The sequence below is a fragment of the Micrasema longulum genome, unplaced genomic scaffold (assembly GCF_059751315.1).
Source record: "Micrasema longulum isolate JH-2025_06_02 unplaced genomic scaffold, ASM5975131v1 h1tg002636l, whole genome shotgun sequence".
NCBI classification, from domain to species: Eukaryota; Metazoa; Arthropoda; class Insecta; order Trichoptera; family Brachycentridae; genus Micrasema; species Micrasema longulum.
The window spans coordinates 73,649-97,412 of NW_028279771.1; the positions used below are offsets into that span (position 1 = coordinate 73,649).

The following is a 23,764-nucleotide window of genomic DNA, read 5'->3' on the forward strand; positions in this document are numbered from 1 at the left end:
AATGGAATATGTTTACATTGTTTTTAAAAACATGTTCAATTACCAGTTACAGACGAAGATACTTTGAATTTTCATACAAATAAACACACTTTCGTACATAAATAGCGATATTAGTTTTTACCGTCTCAGTATATAATGATGAAAATAGCCGTTCATAATCGCGGCCCAGAAACATTTCCACCTTTTTCCATTTTCGGCATATTTTACCACACTCTTCTAAGATCAGTTTTTTAGGCCTAACTTTTTATTTCGTGGAGTAGGGGGTGGCCACAGGTTTTACTCCGCTACAAAACAGTTTCACATATCACAAACCGTTCAAATCATGATGCGCAGCGGGGGTGGCTTTGAGTGGCTGCTGTTATGTCATAAAGTTTAAGCTATTTGGAAATCGGTAGATTTACCATCGAATTCTATAGATTGGTAGATTACTTCCAAAATTGGTAATCTAATCCAATCTAATCGGTAGCCTGAAAAAAATCATTTTCTTTTAATCAAATTTCTCTTTCTTTCTTTACTCATAAGTGTTTTGTTTTTTTAAGAGATGTTTATACTTTAATCCTACGTGTGGTTTAATTATTGAAAAATTATTGCCACCATCAAAAATTATAATTTTTTTAAACAGGTGCAGGTTATATAATTTTATAATTCATGATTGTTTTTTGCCTCCAATACCCTCTCTATATTGGTTAGACGTTTGCCTGGACTCTTAACTGTTATGCTTCTATTCTTTAAAAAAACAATTAAAGATTAGAAAGATAGGCAGAATAGTGAATGTTACACAGTGTGTGAAGTGGCCACTTAAATATGGGCTTTATAAAACACTGGTTTCATATCATTACATATTTAATGATTTGACATATACAAATATTTGTTTTTATTTAAATAATAAATTTCAGATAATCGATAATAAAATATGCGTTTAGGACATCACTAGCTTCTATTTCGAAACACTATGGTTTTATTTATCAATAAAATCTATGGATATATCGGTGTTGGTCAAAGTGTCAAAAATCTGTCAGTTATCAATTTATGTCTCGTCTCATGTCATATTCGGTGGTTCCTATGCATTGATAAAAAATGTTATTTGTTATTGTCAAAACCCAAATAAATACGTCGAGAATGTATTTCATTTCATTTTAATAAGATTATTATAAATATAAAGGAAAGGAGAGTTTATTAAATACGTCAACATAACCGAAATCAATATGGATTTAGAACAGTTGTATTATTCAAGCGTTTTAAATTTACTGCCTATTCAGAGGTATGAATATTACACAAATATCCCTTTATTTTTTGTAAAACTGTGAATGACCTTTACTATGGATGCGAAGGTTTTTACGGCCACTTAACAATATAACTCAATATGTTTCTTTTTTGGGTGATACCGTGTGTGTTGGATTTGTTCTAACAGATGAGATAAAGTGCAAATAAGACAAACAGGGCGCACAGCAAAGAAAAAGATTGACGAACACAAAAGGGCGTGTAAACTTGGGCACCCTGACAAATCCGCAATAGCGGAACACTTTATAGACACCGGACGTTTTTTTACCTTCGAACCAAAATTTGTACACAAACCCAGTAATTACAGTGCACGAATAATATAAGTGGCAATTGAAATACACAGACACCCAAATAACATAAACAAAGGCGTCAGTCTTAAATTTAACTCAGCATGGTTCCCAGAACTACATACTACAAAAACCAATAAAAATGTGCCTACTGCTGACTGTGACACGGTACAAATTACTAGTACATAAACACTTACTTTTTTCTACAAAACACACAGTTTACCCCGAAGATGGCTTCTACAATGGTAGCCGAAACGTCGGAACAAATTCAACCCACACGATATCACCAAAAAAGAAACATATAAAGGTGTGACCTGATTGAGACATACAAGATACTCAACAGTCACTATAGCTGCCCAAATTTGGATCCCATGTTCAAGCTTAAACGAGATCCTCGTCTTCGAGTCCACAGTCTCAGGCTGAAGAAAACGAGATTCAATCTAAATCCACGGAAGCATTTCCTGAGCAATATGGTTGTTAATGGTTTGGATAAGGTGCCACAAGAGCTGATCTCAATGTGTAGTCTCAACGGGCTCAAAGATGGACTAGATTTGTTTCGGAAAAGTTAAAGTGCGCCAGCAACTAACTTTTGTTTAAATAGATTTAAGAATATTAGCTTTTAACTGCTCGCTTAAAATTTATATAATAATATTGACTATTACTATGTTTAGAGTTCGCCTTGAACATTATCACATTTTTCCTTTGGATAAGTAACTAAATAAAATATCATTCCTTATGGTTCTAGATCTCCAAAGGTCAATAATTGTAAGAAGAGGGTGTTGACGTGCACTTTGTCCCCTGGTACCTGCGTTATATGTGGCCACATCGGGGTTCTGAGAAGTATGGATGAAAACTATAGTTTTAATGGCGTAAAGGAGAACTATTCCAAAATGTTGATGGACTGTTTTCAATTGAAAGTTTGTACCCATTTATATATATTTTACTCTTCATTCTTCTTCTTAGTCTTGTTTTTGGCTTCACCTCCCAACTGAGGTATTCTAGCCATAGTCCTTAAAATATAGCTTGATTAGAATGACAGTTGTCAGCAAAAGTGACGATAAAACTTTGTAGTGACGTCTAAGGAGTGATTTATATTGACACACGAAAAATCATTAGTATTCATGTTAATGAATTTTTTTAATACAACGCTCGACTTATAAATCAACATAATTATATAAAATCAGATTTAAAATGAAAAAAAACTAAAATGAACCTAATTATTAACGATGTTCTTACAAGGTAACATCATTTTGCAAAAATGTTAGAGATGGAACAAATTGATCAATGTAAATTGATCGAATAAAAAATAATTCATTTGTTACAATATTTGAGGGATGGTCAAACATAGACAAAATGGTGAATGTTACACAGTGTGTAAAGTGGCCACTTAAACCAGCCAATGATAGGTCATAAGCCCTGTAAATGCCTTGACTTCTATATTCCCTTATTTAAGGTATTGTCCATCCCTGTTGTAATTTGTTAATCTTAATGTCCCCCGAGGGGGTGAAATCCAGTCTTTTGTCTACGAACATTTGGACAAACTCAAATATTGTAATGAAACCAGCTGGTCCAAGAAGAAGTTTAAAAATTGAAAAATTGTTTTCAGGCGTTGCCTAGTATGTGAAATAATTCAGTCAGATAAATCTCTTCGCAACAATAAAGGTTTCAGCTCTTTAACTTTACTAAAATCAACAAATGGAAGAATTGAAGAAATATGGATGGTCAAACATAGGCAAAATGGTGAATGTTACACAGTGTGTAAAGTGGCCACTTAAACCAGCCAATGACAGGTCATAAGCCCTGTAAATGCCTTGACTTCCATATTCACTTATTTAAGGTATTCTCCATCCCTGTTGTAATTTGTTAATTCATTTGTTGTTGTTCATGAAAAAACGTATTTTATCTCTTATTTTTAGTAAATAATTGTCTTAAATACACTATAATAGGCTTGTTTTTGCGTTTTTATATCAATTTTCGGAAACAGAGTTTCATTTTTGCACGAAAAATCTGATAAAATTGATTTGATCGGTACATGATCAGTGATCAGTAATTTCCCATCACTAGTGACATTAGTTTGGCAGCTGTCATTTTAATCAAGCTACATTTTAAGGACTATAGTGTCAAGTTTCAGATTTTTATTCATTTAAATATTTACACACATGTCTGTACCATATACAAGTTAGTGTGTTAGCATTTAATATTAAATATACTATGCTTAAGTAACTTATTTACATATTTGTATATAACCACTTACCGAATTTTTTATGTCTACCGGTTCCGAGACGTACCCGTCTCTTCGTCAGGACATCAATTAAACCAACATGCAAAACCCACTATACACCCACTATGGCACCTAAAGCGACTGATCACCTTTTAGAAGAAGGAAATGCTATTCATGAGAGTACAGTAAAACTCCAATTATCCGGATTATTTAGTGCCGGACGTTATCCAGATATGTAGAAATCTGGATAATTGGATTAACCATTAAATTAAAGCGATGTTTTAAAAGAAAATGCAAAATTTACTTTAAGATCACTGTTTATTGCTTTTGAAATCACATTAAAAACTTACTTAAACATGTCCAGCAAAGTTAATTGCTTTGACAATATTTGTTATTTTAACATCTTCTTTATTTTTTATTTTCTAATAACGATCCAAATATTATATTTGGCAATCCGTATGCCTGGAGTTTAGATAAACGAAGTTCTATTGTCGTAGTCATTTAGATCAGCTTATTCTTAAGCTTTACTACATATGTTTGCTAATTTTTAAACTGTGATCTTTTTCGCTTTCAGATTATCAGCCTGAATTCAAGAACTGCAAAATGTTTGATCTGCCATACTTGTATATATAATTTAAGAAGCGCACTTGTTTTTCGTTCAAAAATAGAAGCCATAGATACACCAATAGATGACAGTAAGTATTTTGAGTTTGGCAAAATCTTTGTAGACAAGTAGTGGATTTAACACTCTTATTATCATACTTATTTCACCATCTCCTTGGTAATCCTGATTAACAAAATGTAAATTAAAATTTGCTACCCGATTGAAATTATATTTGCAACGAATCGATTTCACCATTGAAATAGTACTAAATCAATATTTGGCCTAGGTAATCAAGACCTTTGTCTGTCAACACATCTAAGGAAAGCTCTGACTGTAAAAATCTATGCATTTATTGTAAAAAAATGCGCATATTTTAAAAGATATTTGTTAATAGACTATTAAACTAAGCCAATTTTTTTTTAAATATTTTTATTTATCGTATTATCAGCGCTATGATTTTTTAAAGTATTGTATTTCTGAAATAACTCAGTTTGTGACGTCAGAGGTTCTTCTCTGTCAGTTCTCCCGATTGGTTCGTTTACAGTAAGCAAACCGGATATCCTTCACATCTCTCATATCATTAGTTGGTTCATATGAACCAGTGGCGCCGTTCAAAGTAGTGCGTTTTTAATAAATTATTTATTTGTACATTTTCAAGAAACTTTGCCATACAATTCCTTTAATTTTTACCGCGGGCAAGAAAACATTTATTGTATCCAATTCCCGGAGGGCTGAAGTTCCTCATTTAGAACTCCCACGATGGTTGCATAATTTATTTTATTGATATATTTTTTAAATAAATTATTAAATTGTTTTCTTACAGTAAATGATAAAACTGAAATACGGAATCTAAGAGGTGGAGTAGGACACTCGAAAGAAAATGAGTCATTGGATTATGAAAACTTCAACTTGGAAGACAGTTCATCTGATGTATTTATTAAGTCAGTTCGGGCTCCCAAAACGGTTAGAAAAAAACGGCTAAGCGAGAAAAATGTGCAGAAAAGTAAACTTGAAATCCCGCCTTTAGATCCCAGTACGAAAATTTGCCCGAAATGTGACACAGAGTTCGAAGATCACGTGATATTAACAAAACATTACAAGAGCCATTTCCCTCAGTATCTTTGTAACATTTGCGGGAAAACAAGTGGAACCAAAGCGAATTTCTTGCTGCATATCGGGATGCATTCCGGTCGTAATAAATATCCGTGCCGTCTCTGCAATAAGGTTTACAAGAGTCCGGGGGCGCTTCAAATGCACGGAAAAATATTCCACGAAGGCGAAAAACCGCACCCCTGTCAAGAATGCCCGGAAAGATTTAACGACCACGGAATCAGAAACAAACACGCCTATGAAGTCCACGGAATCCCGTGTAAACGGTTCATCTGTTCCTATTGCAATCTGATATTCTACCGACTTATTAAGATGAAGCATCACATAAATAGAGTGCACTTAAAACAGAAAGATTTCATTTGTGAAGTATGCAATCACTGTTTTTTCACCAAAGGAGAACTCAATAAACACATGGTTCGACATTCAGGTTTGTGCTGTTTAATATTTTTTAACTTGACATCAATTATAATGTAAAAATGTTTTTATAAAGAACTAGCGGACCCGATAGACATTGTCCTGTCCGAACGTTGGCGTGCCTGCTATTCGCTTGGAAAAAGACTTTTCATTGATAAGTAGGTACCTAGGTACTTGTTTGTGATTAAATTCCAAAACTAAAAATTGTCAATATTAAAAAAATATTGAATTTAAGTAGGTACTTGTTTATGGTTGAATTCCAAAACATAAAATAAATATTTTTTTCAAATATGGCATTCTTTTTGCAAACGTCAAACTCTGGTTGTCTCACCAACAAAGGGGTGTACTTATATAGGAATACGATTTTTAAAAATGTATTGAATTTAATATTATTTTAGTGTTACCAAAAATCCAATAACAAGAAATAAATCGGTGGAAATTATAAGGAATTTAAGGAAAGAATCTGACTGAGATCCAAAAATGCTGTTTGTAAACATTAAAAAACAAACTTTTTAATACACAAAAAAAAAACATCTTTCCATTTTTTTTGCAAATACATTATTTTCAAATGCATCCCTGGGAGATCGATGAATAAAACATTTATGCTCCTAACTTCTATTTTACATATTTGATTGAAGGTTTTAATATCTACGAACATGCACAGCGCAAAGATCAATATTTCTCTGAAAACTGCACGTAAATCGGTTAAGCGGTTTAGGAGGAGTACGGTGACATCACACGTACAGAGGAATTATATATATAAAGATAATATAATATATTCATTTTATTCTTTTTATTTTGAATCTTGAAGTAGGACACACAACTCAGTCAAATAAATAAAAAAAACAGCTTTGTTGGTTGGAATCAATTTTGGCAAACCTCAAATTCAAACAAGGAAATTCGATACAAATATATACAAAATTTCAACCCACCCTCTCCCTGGTATCATGCCTACAAATTGTCTAAAAGAATCGTGTCTAATATTATCAGACTGAGGATTGGCCACTATTTTGTTCATTTTATCTTACCTAGTGCCCATGTAAGGTTTAAATCAGCCCCTTAGAGACAGAGAAATATATTCCGATTTTGTTTACTTTAAATATAAGGTCAAAAACAGGTTAAAAAAGTAGTAAAATTTATTATTAAAGACAACATTGGAAAAAACTAATGAGATGTTAGTTTTAAAAAATGCAACGTATTTAAAAATAGGTAAATTTTTACTACTTTCTTAATGTTTTGGTCTTTCATGTAAATTAGGCTACTCGCGGGTAAAAATCATGAAAAAGGAAATCAAGTGGAGACAAGTCCACCTCGAAGTGTAGTGGTTGATGTCTTTGCCTACCATTCTTGAAGTCCTGGGTTCGATTCCTGGCAGGGTGGACGTGAAATATTGATTTTAAAGGTTGTTTAAACAGTAATATATTTTATTGTTCCTGGACTGGCACCTGAGGCAATGACCTTACCTTCGTGTCACAAATAATTTCAATAAGCTGCACTTGGTTTACCAATGCAGCGCCCTATGCACCACTGGTTACAGAAAGGGGGAATGATAATGGTTAATTTTTAATGAAACTACAGTAACTACGTTTTCTCTTTTAAAAAACTCACTCAGACCTCGTAAAGGTTAAATGTAGATAAGGTCGAAATAAATAACAAATAAAATGTTGATATTTCATTCCAGGTGTGAAGAATTTCCATTGTCAAATTTGTGGGAAAACATTTGCCAGAGCAAGAACCCTCACTGAGCATGTCAAAATACACACGGATATCAGAGACCATAAATGTACCATTTGTGGGAAAGCGTTTGTTCAAAAATCTTCACTCAACACCCATTTAAAAATTCACGTTAAGTATTCGTATGTGAGTTAGTACGATAATCTACTCGTTTATTGAGATATTTCATTTTACTGTACCAATGTTATTTTATATGTTATTTTTTATCCATATGCATGGCACACAGTGCCTTTTACCTTACAAAAAAATACACAGCAGAAATAAACACTTATATATGAAAAATTTATATATATACATGTTATAACATAACAGTTTGATACAAAGAACCTGCTTACAGATTATAAAATATATAATCAATATGTGCGAAATATTGTCGTGTGAGAATCGGCAGCTCTTTGACTGATCGGTTCGGGGTCTCTGCTGGAGTGAGCCGTTCTTCATATTGTCGGATTTCATCTTATGCAAATAAATACCACCCGATCGAGGCATAAAAGTGAACTCCTTCTAAAGTGGTGTGACTCGGAGTACGCAGACGATGCGATTCTTCTTGAAGTCTGTTGGTGATCTTCAGGAAATTGTTGACAAACTGCAGGAAAACTCTGCTCATCTGAGTCTTAATATTAATACCATAAAGACTCGGATTGTAAGCAACAAATCCAGTCCTGACTGTGATCAGCCTCTCTAAAATAATGAGCAGAGGATCGAGAAAGTTGATAGCTTTAAATACTTAGGAGTTCACATAACTGAGGATGGGAGCATTCGCAAAGAGCTCGCAACCCGAATAGGAATTGCTGGAGCAACTTTTAACACGATGCGCATTGTCTGGAACTCTAGTCTATGTTGGGTCAAAACGAAATACCGATTATTCAACTCTTGTATAATGCCAGTACTATATGTGTGCCAATCTTGACACCTTATCCAAATATCAAAACACCAAACTTCTGAATTTTGAAAGTAAGTGCTTGGGGAGAATGTTAGGCATAAGGTGGTTCAATTTCGTAAATAACATTCAAGGCCGAGAATGGGCGCCGCAGCCTCCTATAACGAGCGTCTTGAGAGTGTGGCAATGGACCTGGCCAGGAAACGTGTTGCCCATGCCTCAGCAAAACAAAACAGTTCAAAACTATATCTTTAAATATACACGAGTAGATTGAACAAAAAAGGTACAAAGTATGTTATTTATACAAAACATTTCTTTTATTTCATAAATAAAATATTGATGTTTTGAATCTTGTTTTTTTTTTAATTCCTAAAAATAATGTAATGTTCCAGATAGTTAAATTTGGGCATTTCCGCATTACAAAAAGATACATTCTCAAACGTTCCAAAGAAACATACCTTCCTCTTCTTCTCTCCTTTTTATTCCGCTTTCTTTTTAGACGAGTGCACAATCAACAGCAATAATCACCAAAGTGAATGCCATACTGTATTTTATTAAACTTGAATATGTGAAATAATAGCACAATGATCATTATACTTTTGTTGTTTCTGAAAACATTTAAACTAGATGGTAAAAGTGTCTTTGTTTTTGGTAATAATTTAATATAACTACTGTGCATATTAGTAAATTACAAAATATAAGAAAATAATAAAATATTAAGAGGTTGACGATTGGCAGAATTCCATATTAAATTTGGTAATGTATCCAAAATAAAACACGTTTATTGGACTTTAATTCTACTTTATTTTTTTAAATATACAAGATGATTTATTGTGACACGTTTCGTCTTGTGAGGACATTTTCAAACTAACTTAAATATTTACAAAGTTTCCTTATATACTAAAAATAATTGCTGTTTTATGATTGAGGATAGGTTTAAACTTTTTCTTTGATCGTTCCTCAGTAAAAGAAATCTATGGGGTTTAAGTCAGGTGAACGGGCAGGCCACGAAATTGTACCACCCCGCCCAATCCACCTATCGGGGTATTCTCGATTGAACATCAACCTGGAAACGGGTGATAGGCCAAAGTCATGACAGTTATCAGAAAAATATTTTTAAAAATTTGGTAAAGTACTTTTCAAATTATAAGTATCAAAAAATAATTCGGCATAACTGACACCCTGTAATGATCTTTCAATTCATTTCCAACATTTTATCTAATTAAATAGAATTGGCATGAAATTAGGTTTCATTAAAAAACATTTTTTTTTCCTCAATTAAGAAGTTTTCTAGCAAGTGTTAGCACCATTTTTTAAAGCCACTTGTCAAAATAGCGTAGTACTTTTTATTTTCGGCACAGTCGGTTAAAGTTAGGCGATGTAATTATTGTTAATTCAATGTTGGACATAAATCTAACATCTTATCAAAAACTGAGGCAGGAACGTTTTAATTTTGAACTAAAATTTAGAGAAGAGTTATTCATGGTTACATTACAGAAAAAAAAATCTAAGAAAAGTTAATATTTGTAGTCACAGGAATTGAAAGATCATCACAGGGTGTCAGTTTTTCCGAATTATTTTTTGATACTTACTAAAAGTACTTTACTAATTTATTTTTTTATATTTTTCTGATAACTGTCACGACTTGGCCCTATCACCCATTTCCGAGTTGACGTTGATTTCTAGGACACCCTGTATATATTTTTAAAATATTGAATTAAATACATATATTTACATTAACGTTTCCCATTACGCAAAAGAAATAAACAATTCTTGTGTACATAATGGGGAGTGACGTCTTACAATAGTTTATTTTATTTTAATTATTAATATTTTTCGGAAAACATATATAAATTAAATTACAAAAAAAATTATAAAGGATATTTTTAATCAGTGTTAAATACAGAAGAATTATAAATGTAACTTTTCACTTATTTAAATATATTGTATTCCTGACTGTAATTTTTATTATCTTTGTCCATTTCATTAAAGAAAAATATTCCTCTGTAAGTATAATGATGTTGTGCTGTAGTTGTTTTTAATTTGGGAATTAAGATATTACCATCTATTCTAGGTCGCGTACTAACATTTTGTGACCTAGAAATACTACTATTTATTTTTGTCTTTATGTATTTGAAGCAAACAATTCTTTTTATACAACAATTTTATATCTAAAACCGGCGTAAGTATAGCCTGTGAGCTCGCCAATACATGACAGATGACATTAACATAACCATAGAAAAACATTGCAGTTGAGCTCTCAGAAGTAAAGCAACGTGAATGCAGCAAGCTTGAACTACATGTCAATAATATTCTAATAATAAATAATATTATTTGGCCATACGGAACTTTAAAGCACACCTTGGTTTAATTACTAATAGTATTTTATCGGTTAGGTAGGTGTATTTAAAAAAAATGTTGCGTACCTGAAAAAAGCACAAATAATTATGTTTTTGTAAATGATGTCAGTAGCGACACTCAGAGAGTGGCTTTGTGACGTTTTGTCATTTTTTATAAGAAATTCATGGCGTAGCCGAAATACTGTTATAAAAACGAGGATGTTTTTGTTGATTGACGTTAGCAGGCGCTACCCAGGGGCGACTTTGTGACGTGAGAAATTATTTAAAAAAAGAGATTCATGGCGTAGCCGAAATATTGTAATTAAAACGAGGATGTTTTTGTTGATTGACGTTAGCAGGCGCTACCCAGGGGCGACTTTGTGACGTGAGAAATTATTTAAAAAAAGAGATTCATGGCGTAGCCGAAATATTGTAATTAAAACGAGGATGTTTTTGTTGATTGACGTTAGCAGGCGCTACCCAGGGGCGACTTTGTGACGTGAGAAATTATTTAAAAAAAGAGATTTATGGCGTAGCCGAAATATTGTAATTAAAACGAGGATGTTTTTGTTGATTGACGTTAGCAGGCGCTACCCAGGGGCGACTTCATGACGTGATGAAATTATTAATTTAAATATTTTTTTTCATTTTACATAGCGTAGCCGAGATAAGAAATTGCGTGGTGTTTCGAAATTTAACCGTGTAGGTAGCCACCTAGTTACAATATTATTTTTGTATTTGTATAACTCCTGTTTTATAATGTTTATATATTTATCGCTATAAGAATTCAACTAAAGATAGTTTTTACTTTTAATCGCTATCCGTTTTTTAAATTATGTTTGTAACACTCAGTAATATTTATTTTTCAAGTATTCAATGTTATTTTTGCATTTTAATTAATATTGTTAATATAAAGCGTATTTTTATTTATTCGAATTTACTAGACTGTTTTTATTACAAAAAATAAAAATGCATATTTCTCTATGTATTTTTCTGTTATAAACAATCTATTAAAATAATACACATCAAATTTCCATTGTCTGTTGATTTTATTTGCAATCTTCTTTTTTTTCGATGGTTAAAACTCTAGGAAATTCAAATTTTTACTGTCATATATTGGCGAGCTCACACGCTATACATAGCCCCTAAAACCTTATTTTTTTAAAATAATTGAATAGTGGGAAAAGTTTTCCAAAATAACTTTTATAATTAATTTTTGCATTTTTTCAACTGGTAAAATATTTGTTTTAAAAGCACCACCTCCTCCGATTATTTCTGTACTGTAATGTGGATTGGGCTAATGCAAAGTAAATTGATTTTAATTTTTCGATGGTTAATATATTCCTTAATCTAATAAATACATATATAAGTTTTCACATTCTATTTACAATATTATTTAATTACTCTTTCCATTTTATATTTTTATCAATTATAATTTTCTATTTTTTTCAGTGATTTTATGGCAATTATCATTATGAAACTGATATCCTTCATTACATTTTATTGTGTGGATACAAATATCTATAGGAGGTATAACTTGTTCTTTCAATGTAAAAGTGATGTAATATGTTTTTTTTCAGTATTCAGAGACAAAATATTGCCATCGAATTTTAAAGTTAAGAATCAACATTCGTTTTTGGTGAATCCCAATCAGAATCTTTCTTTAAATTCCTTATAATTTCGACCCGTTTATTTCTTTTTACTGGATTTTTAGGAACGAAAAGATAATATTAACTCACGTTTATAATAGTTTGAAAACGTATTTCTGTCAGTACGTCACTGTAACCAAAAAGAGCTTCGCAATTGCGCCGCCAGGCGTAGTTGGACGTTAGCGAAAAATAATATTTTTATTAGAATATTAATTGTTTTAAGCTTTGTTTATCACTCACGAACAAATATCTGCTGAGTTAGACAATCCTTTTTACAATATCTATCCGAAAGGTTTTTACACGTTTTCATGACACACTTAGGCATTTTTGTTTCTATTCTAAACGTCACGCCTGGCGAACGACTAAATACGCATTGGGCATGACTGAACTCTGGGGCATGAGTTAAGGGTCATCATGTTTGAGGGCTCAGGGCATGTCTATGTATTAATATGTCAATGTCTCTAGAAATTTGTAGCGTCTTCAAATGAAGACACTAAAAATATTATAATGCTGTAATCATTATTTACTCGCGAATTGGCAGCAAATTCAAGATATTAGAAAAGTATAAATGATCTAAATCCATTATGTTAGTTTTAAGTATTATGTCAACAGATAGCTTGTTTTATTGAAACAATAAAAACAAAAACGTTAAATTGTATTTGTTTTCAATTTTTGAAGGATGGATGACAGTTGAAGAATCACAATCCATAGATTAATAACTTACACAAAGATACAGACACAGATTATACGCAGATTTGACTTTCACAGACAACGGGCATCGTGCGAGTAACAAACGCGACACATAATTGATCATCCAATACCTGTTCATCTAGTCGGTGTTGGATCATCACTATGATTTCTAAAAAATATTTCAGATATAGTTATTACTTATTACAATTTTGTTTACAAGATGATTTTTTAGTATTGTTTCTTCATGTCACATATACCATTCGGAGACAATATAAACAACTTGATGACTATTCACCTATTTCAAATAATATTTAGATAAAAATATATTTTCTTGTAAGCAGTGAAGATGTAGAAAATTTATTCCGTTTACTTACATTTTAAAAAATGTAAGTTTATATTTGTATTATTTCTTATCATTATTAACCGCATCCCATTTATTTACAAGTTCAAGAGTAATTTTTATTTTTAACTAGACTTTTTCCGTTTGTGAACACATTTTTTTAATGGTTTTGATTTATGTGTACGGAATCTAAAAATATTTGGCCAAATTAGTTTTAAATTTTCAAAGAAACAATGTAAAATGCCCATGTTTTGGTGAATTATTAAGTGGAGAAAATATAACTCTGCTTATTTATAAAGTAATTTTTATGTAATTTCAGTACATATATAATGAGCTAATAATATTATATATTTGGAAAAGATTCAATTAGCTCAAAACTATTTTAAAGTAATCAAGAAGTGTTTTGTAAAAAAAGGTTTTCTTTGTAAATTAATTACTGTTTATTTTATAGGCATTTTTTTCCAAAGAAAAAATATTTGCGTTCTTATGATTTACCCAAAATTAAATTTTGAGGGCCATTTTCAACGAGTTGCAAATAACTTACTATTAGAAGATGGAAATCAAGTTTAAGTAAAGTGGGATTCGAACTACGGACCTTTGATCCGTGAGTCCGAGACACTAATCACAGGACCACAACCCAATTCAAAGTTTCAAAGATTTTAGTGGGTTCTCATTAGAAATTCCTTCAACATCTACAGAATTAAGGACGTTATAGAACGATGCCCTTACCTTATGGTTGTTTGCCCCCTTGTCTTGACTCTTGAACAAAAACGAAATAACAAATCTCCGAATCTCTGGTTTGACCTGGTTTGACGTAAGAAAAAAAAAACACTGTCAATCCCATTTATACAACACAATATTCAAATAAATATTGGAATTATACGTCTTAGAAGTAGTTTACATAAGGTACAACTAAAATTTGGCAAAGATAAATAAGCAATCTTGTTAAGAATGGATTTGAATGCACTATACACCAGTTATTTGAAATTATTTTCTGCTAGAAAGTAAGTTATATCACGAAATATTTATGACTGGATTAAGCTTACGTTTCTCTTTTAACCGTTCGTGATATATAACATTATTGTATTTCAGTTTTTCTAAGGACATTCCCCAAAGGAGGATTCTAAAATCAGTTATAGTGAAAGGATCCTGTGTTGTCTGTGAAAATTCGGACAACTTGAGAAGTATGGATAAGGATTATTATTTTAATGGAGTTAAGGAACATTACTCTACAATGCTACTTCATTGTTTTCAGTTACAAGTGAGTAAAATTCGTGATATTAAAAAAAAACAATCATTCGAATATATTTATTTTAAACAGAGTTGCAGAACCAATTTCAGAAAAGAATATGCAAGTCTAGACATTTACAGCGCTTATGATCTGTCATTGACTGATTTAAGTGGGTTGCTTTATACGCTGCGTAACAATCATCATTCTGGGAATGTTTGAAAATGCATATTTCTTTGTTGATATTTGTGAAGCAAAAGAAGAAAGTAAAAATGCAGACTGGTCATATGCCTTCTAAATACCTGTCTGTAGAACGGATATCTTGTTAAAGAATAAATAAAAAATACTTTTTTCATTCGTCTCTATTGAAATATTTGTCATCTACCCTAGATGGTTAAAATTCAATCCTTGTTTACAAAGATAATAATAATAAAAATACTCTACTTAGTTTTATTCCAGACCGATGATTTCGGTCACGACGAAACCCGGTCACTGGTGAAAATTATAAAAAAAGTGGAATGAAACCGAGTACTGTGTTTTTATTATTATAACTAAAATGCACTTCCACCAAAAATTGTCAGTTGAAAAACTCAATCTAATCGATGTATTGTTGATAATTATTTTTCTTAAAAATTATTTTGTTATTCTCTAATGAATATTTGTGGGCCTCGTGGGTAGCGATATTTTATATAGCGCCATTTTTGTGAAAATCGCCTCAAGGGCGCTGTACAATAAATAAATATCACAGCACGTCTTGCAGCTACAGAGCGCATGGACGGTTGGGATTCTAGTTCCTCGTCTCCAATTATAATACACAGGGTGTTCTTTAAACCCTGTCACATCCGAAACCACAATGATCAGTATGGGCAAGAAGACATATTAGCATATTTAAAAATATATTTAGAACCAAGAATTTTTTTAAAAAATAAAATATTTAAAAAAACCAATGGCTGCTTACTTCTGCAGGGGAGAAGTAAGGGGAGCGTGGCGCAGTATCAGACTCCCCCCTCCCCCCTTCTCATTTCTCCCGTGCAGAAGTAAGCAACCATTTGCTTTTTTTGATATTTTATTGTTTTAAATTTTATTCATTCTAAAAAAATTATTTAACGTGCCAATATGTCTTCTTGCTAATACTGATCATCGTGGTTTCGTATGTGACAGGGTTTAATGAACACCCTGTATAGGAGCTAGATTACAGCACGTCTTGCAGCTACAGAGCGCATGGATAGTAAGAAATCTAGCCCCTATTTACATTTTAATTTTTTTTTTTTATTTAACAATGAAGTTTAGAGTTTAAGTGATATTTTAAAAAACGAAATAAAAAACAAATTTGTAAAAACAGAAGTTAGATTACAACAAGTCTTGCAGCTACTGAGTGCATGAGCGGTTGAAATTCTAGACCCCATTTGCTAAATTGAGATATTTGATAGTTGATAACATTTACATAATATGATAGCTAACATCACAAAAAGTCTTGCAGCTACAAAGTGCATCGACGAGTGGAATTTCAGCAACATAAGAATGATTTTAAAAAGTTTACAATAAAAAAATTACAAAAATAATACATCGAGCAAAGAACTAGTAAGTATGGCAATTAAGTGAACATGTAACAGCACAAAAAGTAAACAATAAAAAACTAAACAAAGATAGCATTCCTTAACTTATTATTTAGGTTAACAAGATAATATACGATACTCGAATCCTATCACGCAAGTGGTCTCTGGTCTGATTCTTGACACATTTGACATGATATATTTATTTAAAAATGTGCTTTTACACTAGAATATTTCATAGAGTAAGACTGATCATCTTTCGTTCATGTAACAAAAAATAAATCAAGGTACACTGTGATTGGTGAACTAATGCAGTGCCCTATGCACCATTAGGTGCGGAAAGGGAATGATGATGATTAACAAATATTTAAAAATGAATTAAAGATTAATGTTTTTTTTGGTTTTCAGATTATTGGGTTGAATTCACAAGATGGCGACAGTGAAATATGCGAGACTTGTATATTGAGTTTACGAACTGCTTTTGCGTTTCGTAAACAAGTGGAAGACTTGGATCAAACGTTCAACGATAAAATTTTTAATGGTAATATAATAATAATCATATGTTTATTTATGATAAATATGCATTATATTTATTTATTATTAAATCTTAACTGATAGCATTTCCATTTTTTTCCTTATTTGTCTATTTAATTAGGCAAGCCTGTGTGGAAAGAAACTAATTAAATTAACATATCAACCAATTATCGTAGAATTATTATCCATAGTGGGTGCAAATCTTGGCACCTTACAAAATCTTAAAACACCAAACTTCTGAGTTTTGAGAGTAAGTGCTTGAGAAGAATATTAGGAATAAGGTGGTTTGATTTTATAACTTAATAAATATATAAATAATAATGTTATAATATCCAGTATATTAATTATTATGTCATTTTGTTTTAGGATTATTAGAAAATACCTCCATTCAATCAGATAAAGAATTGGATACAAATTTGATGTCAGTTGAAGCAGTGCCAGATGACGATATTCCATCAGATACGAGTATTGTGAAAGTTGATTTGAAGAAAAGCAAACCGAAAAATGTACCTAAAAAGCGTATAAGAAAAAGAAAATTGGTTTGTGGAATGGAAAATGGACGAGCTTCACCATCCTTTGATGAAAATGTTCGAAATTGCCCCAAATGTCCAGAGTCGTTTGATAATCACGATGAACTGTTAATTCACTACCAAAAACACGATCACAATTATCTCTGCTATATCTGCGGTAAAGTTTGTCAGAGCAAGACGCATTTTTACTATCACGTGAAGTCACATTCTGGCAATGTTTACGAATGTAAACACTGCAGCAAGACGTATACCAATAGTGGAACGTTATTCCAGCACGTAAAAGTAAAGCACAAAAACGTCGGGCTATACATTTGCTCTATGTGTCCAGAGAGATTCCGCGACGATTATGCTAAAAATAAGCACGCCTTGGCAGTCCACGGGATCCCCCGCAAATCGTTCTCTTGCCCGAAATGTAGTAGAATATTTTATCAGTATTCACTGATGACAAACCACATCAAACGAGAGCACCTTAAAGTGAGAAGATATTCGTGTGATTCTTGTGACTACGGATGTTTCGATAAGACAACCCTCATTCATCACATGCACTGTCATACAGGTTTGTATAATATATTAATAAAAAGGCTTTAATCCAGAAAGTAATAAATTAGGGAACTGCAATACTAAAATATTAAATCTTACGTTACAAGTGTTATGCAACGGAAATTCTTCGGAGGGTCTTAACAAATCAAACCACTTCAATTTCGCCACGGTTGGACTGTAAGAATCAGGAGGTTATGCTCTGGCATCCTCAGGTTTAATCGATGGTCCACCGAGGAAGCAGCTTTTTTTGCGATATAAACATTTGGACGTACTCGAAATATTGTAAATCTTTACATGTATTTTATTTATTATATATATTTTTTACAGGTATAAAAGATTTCCACTGCGAAGTTTGTGGCAAAAGGTACTCAAGAAAGAAAACGTTGAAAGAACATTTAAAAATTCACTACAATATCCGAGCACATAAATGTACCGTCTGCGAAATGGCCTTCGTTCAAAAATGTTCCCTGAAAAGGCATGTCGCAACACATCACAAGTCTGAAGATCTTTGAATAATTTTAGTATTGGACGCACGCTTTATTTCATAATCCACTCACTGACATAAAATAAAAAGCCCTCAACATTGGAAATAAATGCAAATATTAGTGTGAGAAAGAGATATACATATCTGCCGTGCAGAGTCTAAACCACCGCAACTCACATTTTGTCGTGTATGAGTTTATTGATTCCTAATCAGCATTTAACTAGCTATAAGTGTATCTACTCTTTTGTCGTTGTTTGTTAAAATGATGACAAACAAACACACTGATGACCAAAAAATAAATGTATTTGTTATAACTTTATCAAACTTCAAGAACCAATTATTCTTAAAATTTTTTGAATAATAATTGAGTTTCTATTATTTTTATATGTTTTTTTTATAGATAAATATATTTTTTATTTTAAATTGTATTTTCACATTTGTAAATTGTTTATAAACTCTATATGTAAAGGCCCTTTGGGCGTTAAAAAATGAAATGAAATAGTTTACTCAAATTTTCCATTTCCAATTCCGTATTTCAGCAAAATGAGGAACATAATTTATTTATTTATCTTAACACTAAGAAGTATACATCTTTATAAAGTTGCTTTGACTGTCTTGCTAGGATAAATAACCCCGAGGCAGTAAAAATACAAAAACAACAATAAAAAGACAAACTAAGAAAAAAATATTTCTATATATGAGATGGAGTCAGATCCCCGGACAAGTGTTTTCCACTCAATGGCAACCTTAGGGAAAAATTATATGGAAAAAAAATGATTGGAATTGAACTGCCTCGTTGGCAGTAACTGCTGCGTTTGTCTGTTATGAATCAGGTCATGGGTCACTGGCACCAGAAGACCTGCAATTCTTGGTAACAAAAGTCTACGATGCATGCAAGAAAAGCGATTTGCTTACGAATGTTGATAAATCCCAAGTGATGGTTTTTGAAAGGGATGAAAATATAATAAAATGCGATATCAGTGTGAACAGATATTCTGAATCGGGTAGAAGAATTTGTGTATCTGGGAAGTACGTTTACTAGTGATGGAAAGGAGGGTGAGTGCCGGGAACAGGGTGAACGGAGCACTGAAATCTACTTTGGCAAACAAATGTTTATCGCAGGAGGCAAAACTAGCAGTTCACAATGGAGTTCTAGTATGGAATTGAAAAAATAAAGATGAAAGTAGGTTAAATGCTGTGGAGATGCGATCCCTCATGCAATGTGTGGTAAAACGATGTATGATAGGTGCATAGATGTTGAGATCCGTGAACTGTGTAAGCCTGAGACATACATTATCAACAGAATCAAGAAAGAGGTGCTGCGTTGGTTTGGACATGTAGAGCGAATGGACAGCGAAAGAACGGCTAAAAGGATCTACGATGCAAATGTTGATGGATGCAGAAAACGGGGAAGACTGAGAAAGACATGGCACGATCAAGTCCATCAAATACTTGAAGATGTATGTCAAGAGTAGGAATAATTGATGTGCGTGCAGGAGAAGATGTATGAATGTAGAGGAAGCGAGGTCTGTATGCAAAGACAGAGTGATATGGCGTTCTATCCTCTCTGCCTACCCCTACGAGAAAACGGCGTGATGGTTTGTTCGTTTGTTTGTATTTTGTTTATTTACTACAAACATTGATAAATTACTTACCGTCTCATCGTAAATACACAATCTATTTTGTTTGTAGTACTGATTAAATATATTATTTATTATTAATTCATCTTTAAATAAAAAATTTTGAAAACCTACATTTCGTTTTTATTTTATACTTAGAATTCAAACAATGTTTTGAGTTGGTCCAAATTTTTGTAGACAAAAACTGGATTCAACCCTCTAGGGAGCTGTTAATATTAACATATTACAACAGAGATAGAGAACATTTTAAAGGAGGGAATAGAGAAGTTTATGCATCTACAGAGCTTATGACCTTTATTATAGGCAGAATGGTGAATGTTACACAGTGTATAACGTGGCCACTTAAACCAGCCAGTGACAGGTCATAAGCCCTGTAGATGCCTAGGCTTCTATATTACCTTCTCTAAAAGGTTCTCTATCTCTGTTGTAATATATAAATATTTACAAATTAAAAATTACAAAATGATGCTAGTGAAACTATAGAATTTTATTTTACATATTTACTAATCGAACTGTTCTTGTGTTTATTTTTAAAGTATAATCTTATCAAAGTTCAAGAATTAAAAAAAAAGTTTATTTAAAAGTTGAAGTATAAAGTATTAATTTGTCTAATAAATTCCTAAAATACGTCATGGTCGCCCGGAGGTGTGAGGCAACCGTTCTTAGAAAAACTGTAGGTATCAAGTTCCAACTGAAGTCATTTATAGCAATTCATTATTCACTTTCTTATTAAAATATTATTTCAGTTTATTGAATTAAGCATCTGCTTTATAAAAGATCACAGCTGTTGTCTGTTTAAGAACTGTGTGTTTGAATTAGGAAAGGTCATTTATCTAGGTAAAAAAGAAAATAAAGGTGACTTAGAAATTTGAAAGTGATGTTAATGAAAAGTGAGATCAAATCAACAATGTTTTGTTTGTTGGTGAAAAGAGCTGATCTACAGCATCATAGTTTTGAGGAAATGACTAAGCGAGCCAATGGGTAAATTGACTAGTGAGCAAAAATACTTACCAACAATATTTAGAGTTTGTCCAAATTTTTGTAGACAAGAACTGGATTTAACTCCCTAGGAAGTACCTAATAAAGGGGAAAAAATGCAGGCGTTGCCTAGTATGTAGGTGATATAATTATAATGACAGGTGGATTTATCAACAATATTTTGAGTAATATTGTTGTAACACTCAAAATATTGTTGATAAATCCACCAGGGGTGCTATTCTGAACCACTCTTGTGGCACGAGAAAACAGTTTTTCTCGTGTAGTTTGTATGTAAATATTCGAGATGATACGACCACGAAAGCGTTTGAAATACCAGCCCTGGTCCATGTAGAAGTATAGAAATTGAAAAAATAAGATTTTCAGGCGTTGTCTAGTATCTAGGTGATATAATTCAATCAGATAAACCTCACCCACATAGATAAAGGTTTTAGATCTTTAATTTCAAAAACGTCAACAGATGAAAGAATTGAAGGAATATTGATGTGCAAATATGGGCAGAATGGTGAATGTTACACAGTGTGTAAAGCGGTCAATTTCAGGTCATAAGCCCTGTAGATACCTAGACTTATTTATTACCTTCTCTAAAATGTTATTCCTCTCTGTTGTAATATGTTAAAAATACTTACATATTTCCATCAGAAAACCTACCGACATTAATTTATTTGGTTAGCTAGCTTAGTTTACTACATTAATTTATAAGACTTTTACGACGCTGATTTATTTAGCTTGCTTAATTTACGGCATTAATTTATTTAGCTAGCTTAATTATGTCATTAATTTAAATAGCTAGCTTAATTTATGACATTAATTTCTAGCTTGATTTCAGATATTAAGCTAGCTTCATTTATGAAATTTATTTATTTTGACTTGATTTACGGTATTTATTTATATAGCTAGCTTAATTTATGGCATCAATTTATTAAGCGAGCTTATTCTACAACATTAATTTCTTTAGCTAACTTAATTAACAACATTCATTTATTTAGCTAGCTTAATTAACAACATTCATTTATTTAGCTAGCTTAATTAACAACATTCATTTCTTAAGCTAGCTTAATTTGCGACATTTCTTCCATGCACAATTAACAGGTTAAAAACAGCATTTAGAACTTCAGCCCTACGAGAAATTGGATACAAAAAAGGTTTTTTACGCGCGTTAAAAATAAGAGCATTAAATTATACAGCAAAGTTTCTTGAAAATGTAATCAGTCGGTAAAAAGTGAGTGATCAGTAGAATTCAGCCATTACTCTCATCCTTCATGGTACTTACGAGAAAGTTCTGTGTATGGGAAATTGGATGCATAAATGTACGTAAAAATACGCGACAAAAATTAGAGCATTTCATTGTTGGAAGTTTATTGAAAATGTATGAAAAAATTCATAAAAATGCGCATTATTAAAATGAACCACGTACTTTAAAACTTGCAGGTTAGGGTGAACACGTGTTTAGAATAGTATATCAACAATGTGTTGTGATAGATTTCCGGTTTCCGGAAAGCCATCCCAGATAGCAGTGGAACTTATAAACTTGATTTAAGATTGATGGAAGGTTGAAAAGGAAAATTTGGCGTGACAAGTTTTTATCAAAAGTTGCTGGAATCTTTGAAAAGTTTTTGCCCAAAACTTGCTGGAAACTTGTTATGTCAATAACCGTATTTCAGAATTCGAAAGTCATAGGATGATGATCAACACATTGCCATATACATTAAAATATGGAGAGAATTATTTTTTGATTTATTTTTTATTTAAACAGTTATATTTAATCCAAGGACTTTTATACAATATCGATTTTTTTTAGCACCACAACAGGCCGTGAGGCCCAATTACAGTAATGAAAAACAGCACGGTACAACTAGTCATAAGAAAAATCATATTTAATTTTTGTGTTCTCACCGGGAATCGAACCGTGAACCTTCCGTGTGTGAGTCAAATGTCTTAACCACTACACCACAGAGGCCGCCGAATTAAATTCGTTATTTTAAAACAGTGGTTAATTCCAAATAACATTCATATTGGCAACACTTCTCCAGTCATAGAAAAATCACCGTTTTACTCTGTGGATTATTAATTATATGTAGATCTAGTGGCTGCCGATAAATTATAAATAAAAGTGGAATAAAAGTATAAAGTATTTTTATAATTATAATTAAAATGCAGTTCCACCAAGAAATGTCAGTAGAAAAACTCAAAATGTTAAAAGTATTAAAAATCACCCAAATAGAAAAGCCTGATTAAACAATTATAACTTATATTCTTATAATTGTTATTACCTTATACTTAAATGATTTTAATTTAAATTCTTTTATTTACATAATTATATAAAATCATGATTTACAACCCCTGCTTGCACTTGTATATAACACAGGTATTTGTTTAGTCTCCCACCAGTCTGACGATGTCGGTCACGACGAAACCCGGTCACTGGTAAAAAATTTATAAAATAATTATAAATAAAATTGGAATAAAACTATAAAGTATTTTTATTATTATAACTTTTAACGTTGTTTAAATATTAATACTCAGTTTAAAGGATAAACTATTGATATGCCACCGAGGAAAAAACGACTAAAATGAGTTTTTTTAGAACTGTCATCCGACAAAACCGCCTTGTCCAAAGTTCTTTTGAGGTAAGTTTGAATATATTTTACCATCATTAATATCGGAATTAATTTCGACTTCAAAATTTACTTATTTCTCTCTCATATTT

At 31.9% G+C, this 23,764-nt stretch overlaps 2 protein-coding genes across 2 annotated transcripts; both read left to right on the plus strand.

Annotated features, from left to right (window-relative positions):
* Nucleotides 1-1,012: 1,012 nt before the first annotated feature.
* On the plus strand, nt 1,013-7,933 carry LOC148271813 (uncharacterized). The gene is made up of 5 exons (XM_088240898.1): nt 1,013-1,261; nt 2,314-2,485; nt 4,364-4,484; nt 5,217-5,930; nt 7,599-7,933. The coding sequence occupies exons 1-5, from the start codon at nt 1,206-1,208 to the stop codon at nt 7,784-7,786; spliced, it is 1,251 nt and encodes a 416-aa protein (XP_088097024.1). The 5' UTR covers nt 1,013-1,205; the 3' UTR covers nt 7,787-7,933.
* Nucleotides 7,934-14,299: 6,366 nt separating this feature from the next.
* On the plus strand, nt 14,300-18,718 carry LOC148271814 (uncharacterized). Its single transcript, XM_088240899.1, has 5 exons — nt 14,300-14,553; nt 14,642-14,810; nt 16,739-16,871; nt 17,231-17,950; nt 18,262-18,718. Exons 1-5 carry the CDS (start codon nt 14,501-14,503, stop codon nt 18,444-18,446), a joined length of 1,260 nt encoding a protein of 419 aa, XP_088097025.1. The 5' UTR covers nt 14,300-14,500; the 3' UTR covers nt 18,447-18,718.
* The last annotated feature ends 5,046 nt before the right edge of the window (nt 18,719-23,764 follow it).

Coding starts and splice junctions, on each gene's coding strand:
- LOC148271813 (XM_088240898.1), top strand. CDS start 1,206: ATGGATTTAGAACAGTTGTATTATTCAAGCGTTTTAAATTTACTGCCT. Junction 1,262..2,313: donor AATTTACTGCCTATTCAGAG/GTATGAATATTA, acceptor TTATGGTTCTAG/ATCTCCAAAGGTCAATAATT. Junction 2,486..4,363: donor TGGACTGTTTTCAATTGAAA/GTTTGTACCCAT, acceptor TTTCGCTTTCAG/ATTATCAGCCTGAATTCAAG.
- LOC148271814 (XM_088240899.1), top strand. CDS start 14,501: ATGGATTTGAATGCACTATACACCAGTTATTTGAAATTATTTTCTGCT. Junction 14,811..16,738: donor TTCATTGTTTTCAGTTACAA/GTGAGTAAAATT, acceptor TTTGGTTTTCAG/ATTATTGGGTTGAATTCACA. Junction 16,872..17,230: donor CAACGATAAAATTTTTAATG/GTAATATAATAA, acceptor ATTTTGTTTTAG/GATTATTAGAAAATACCTCC.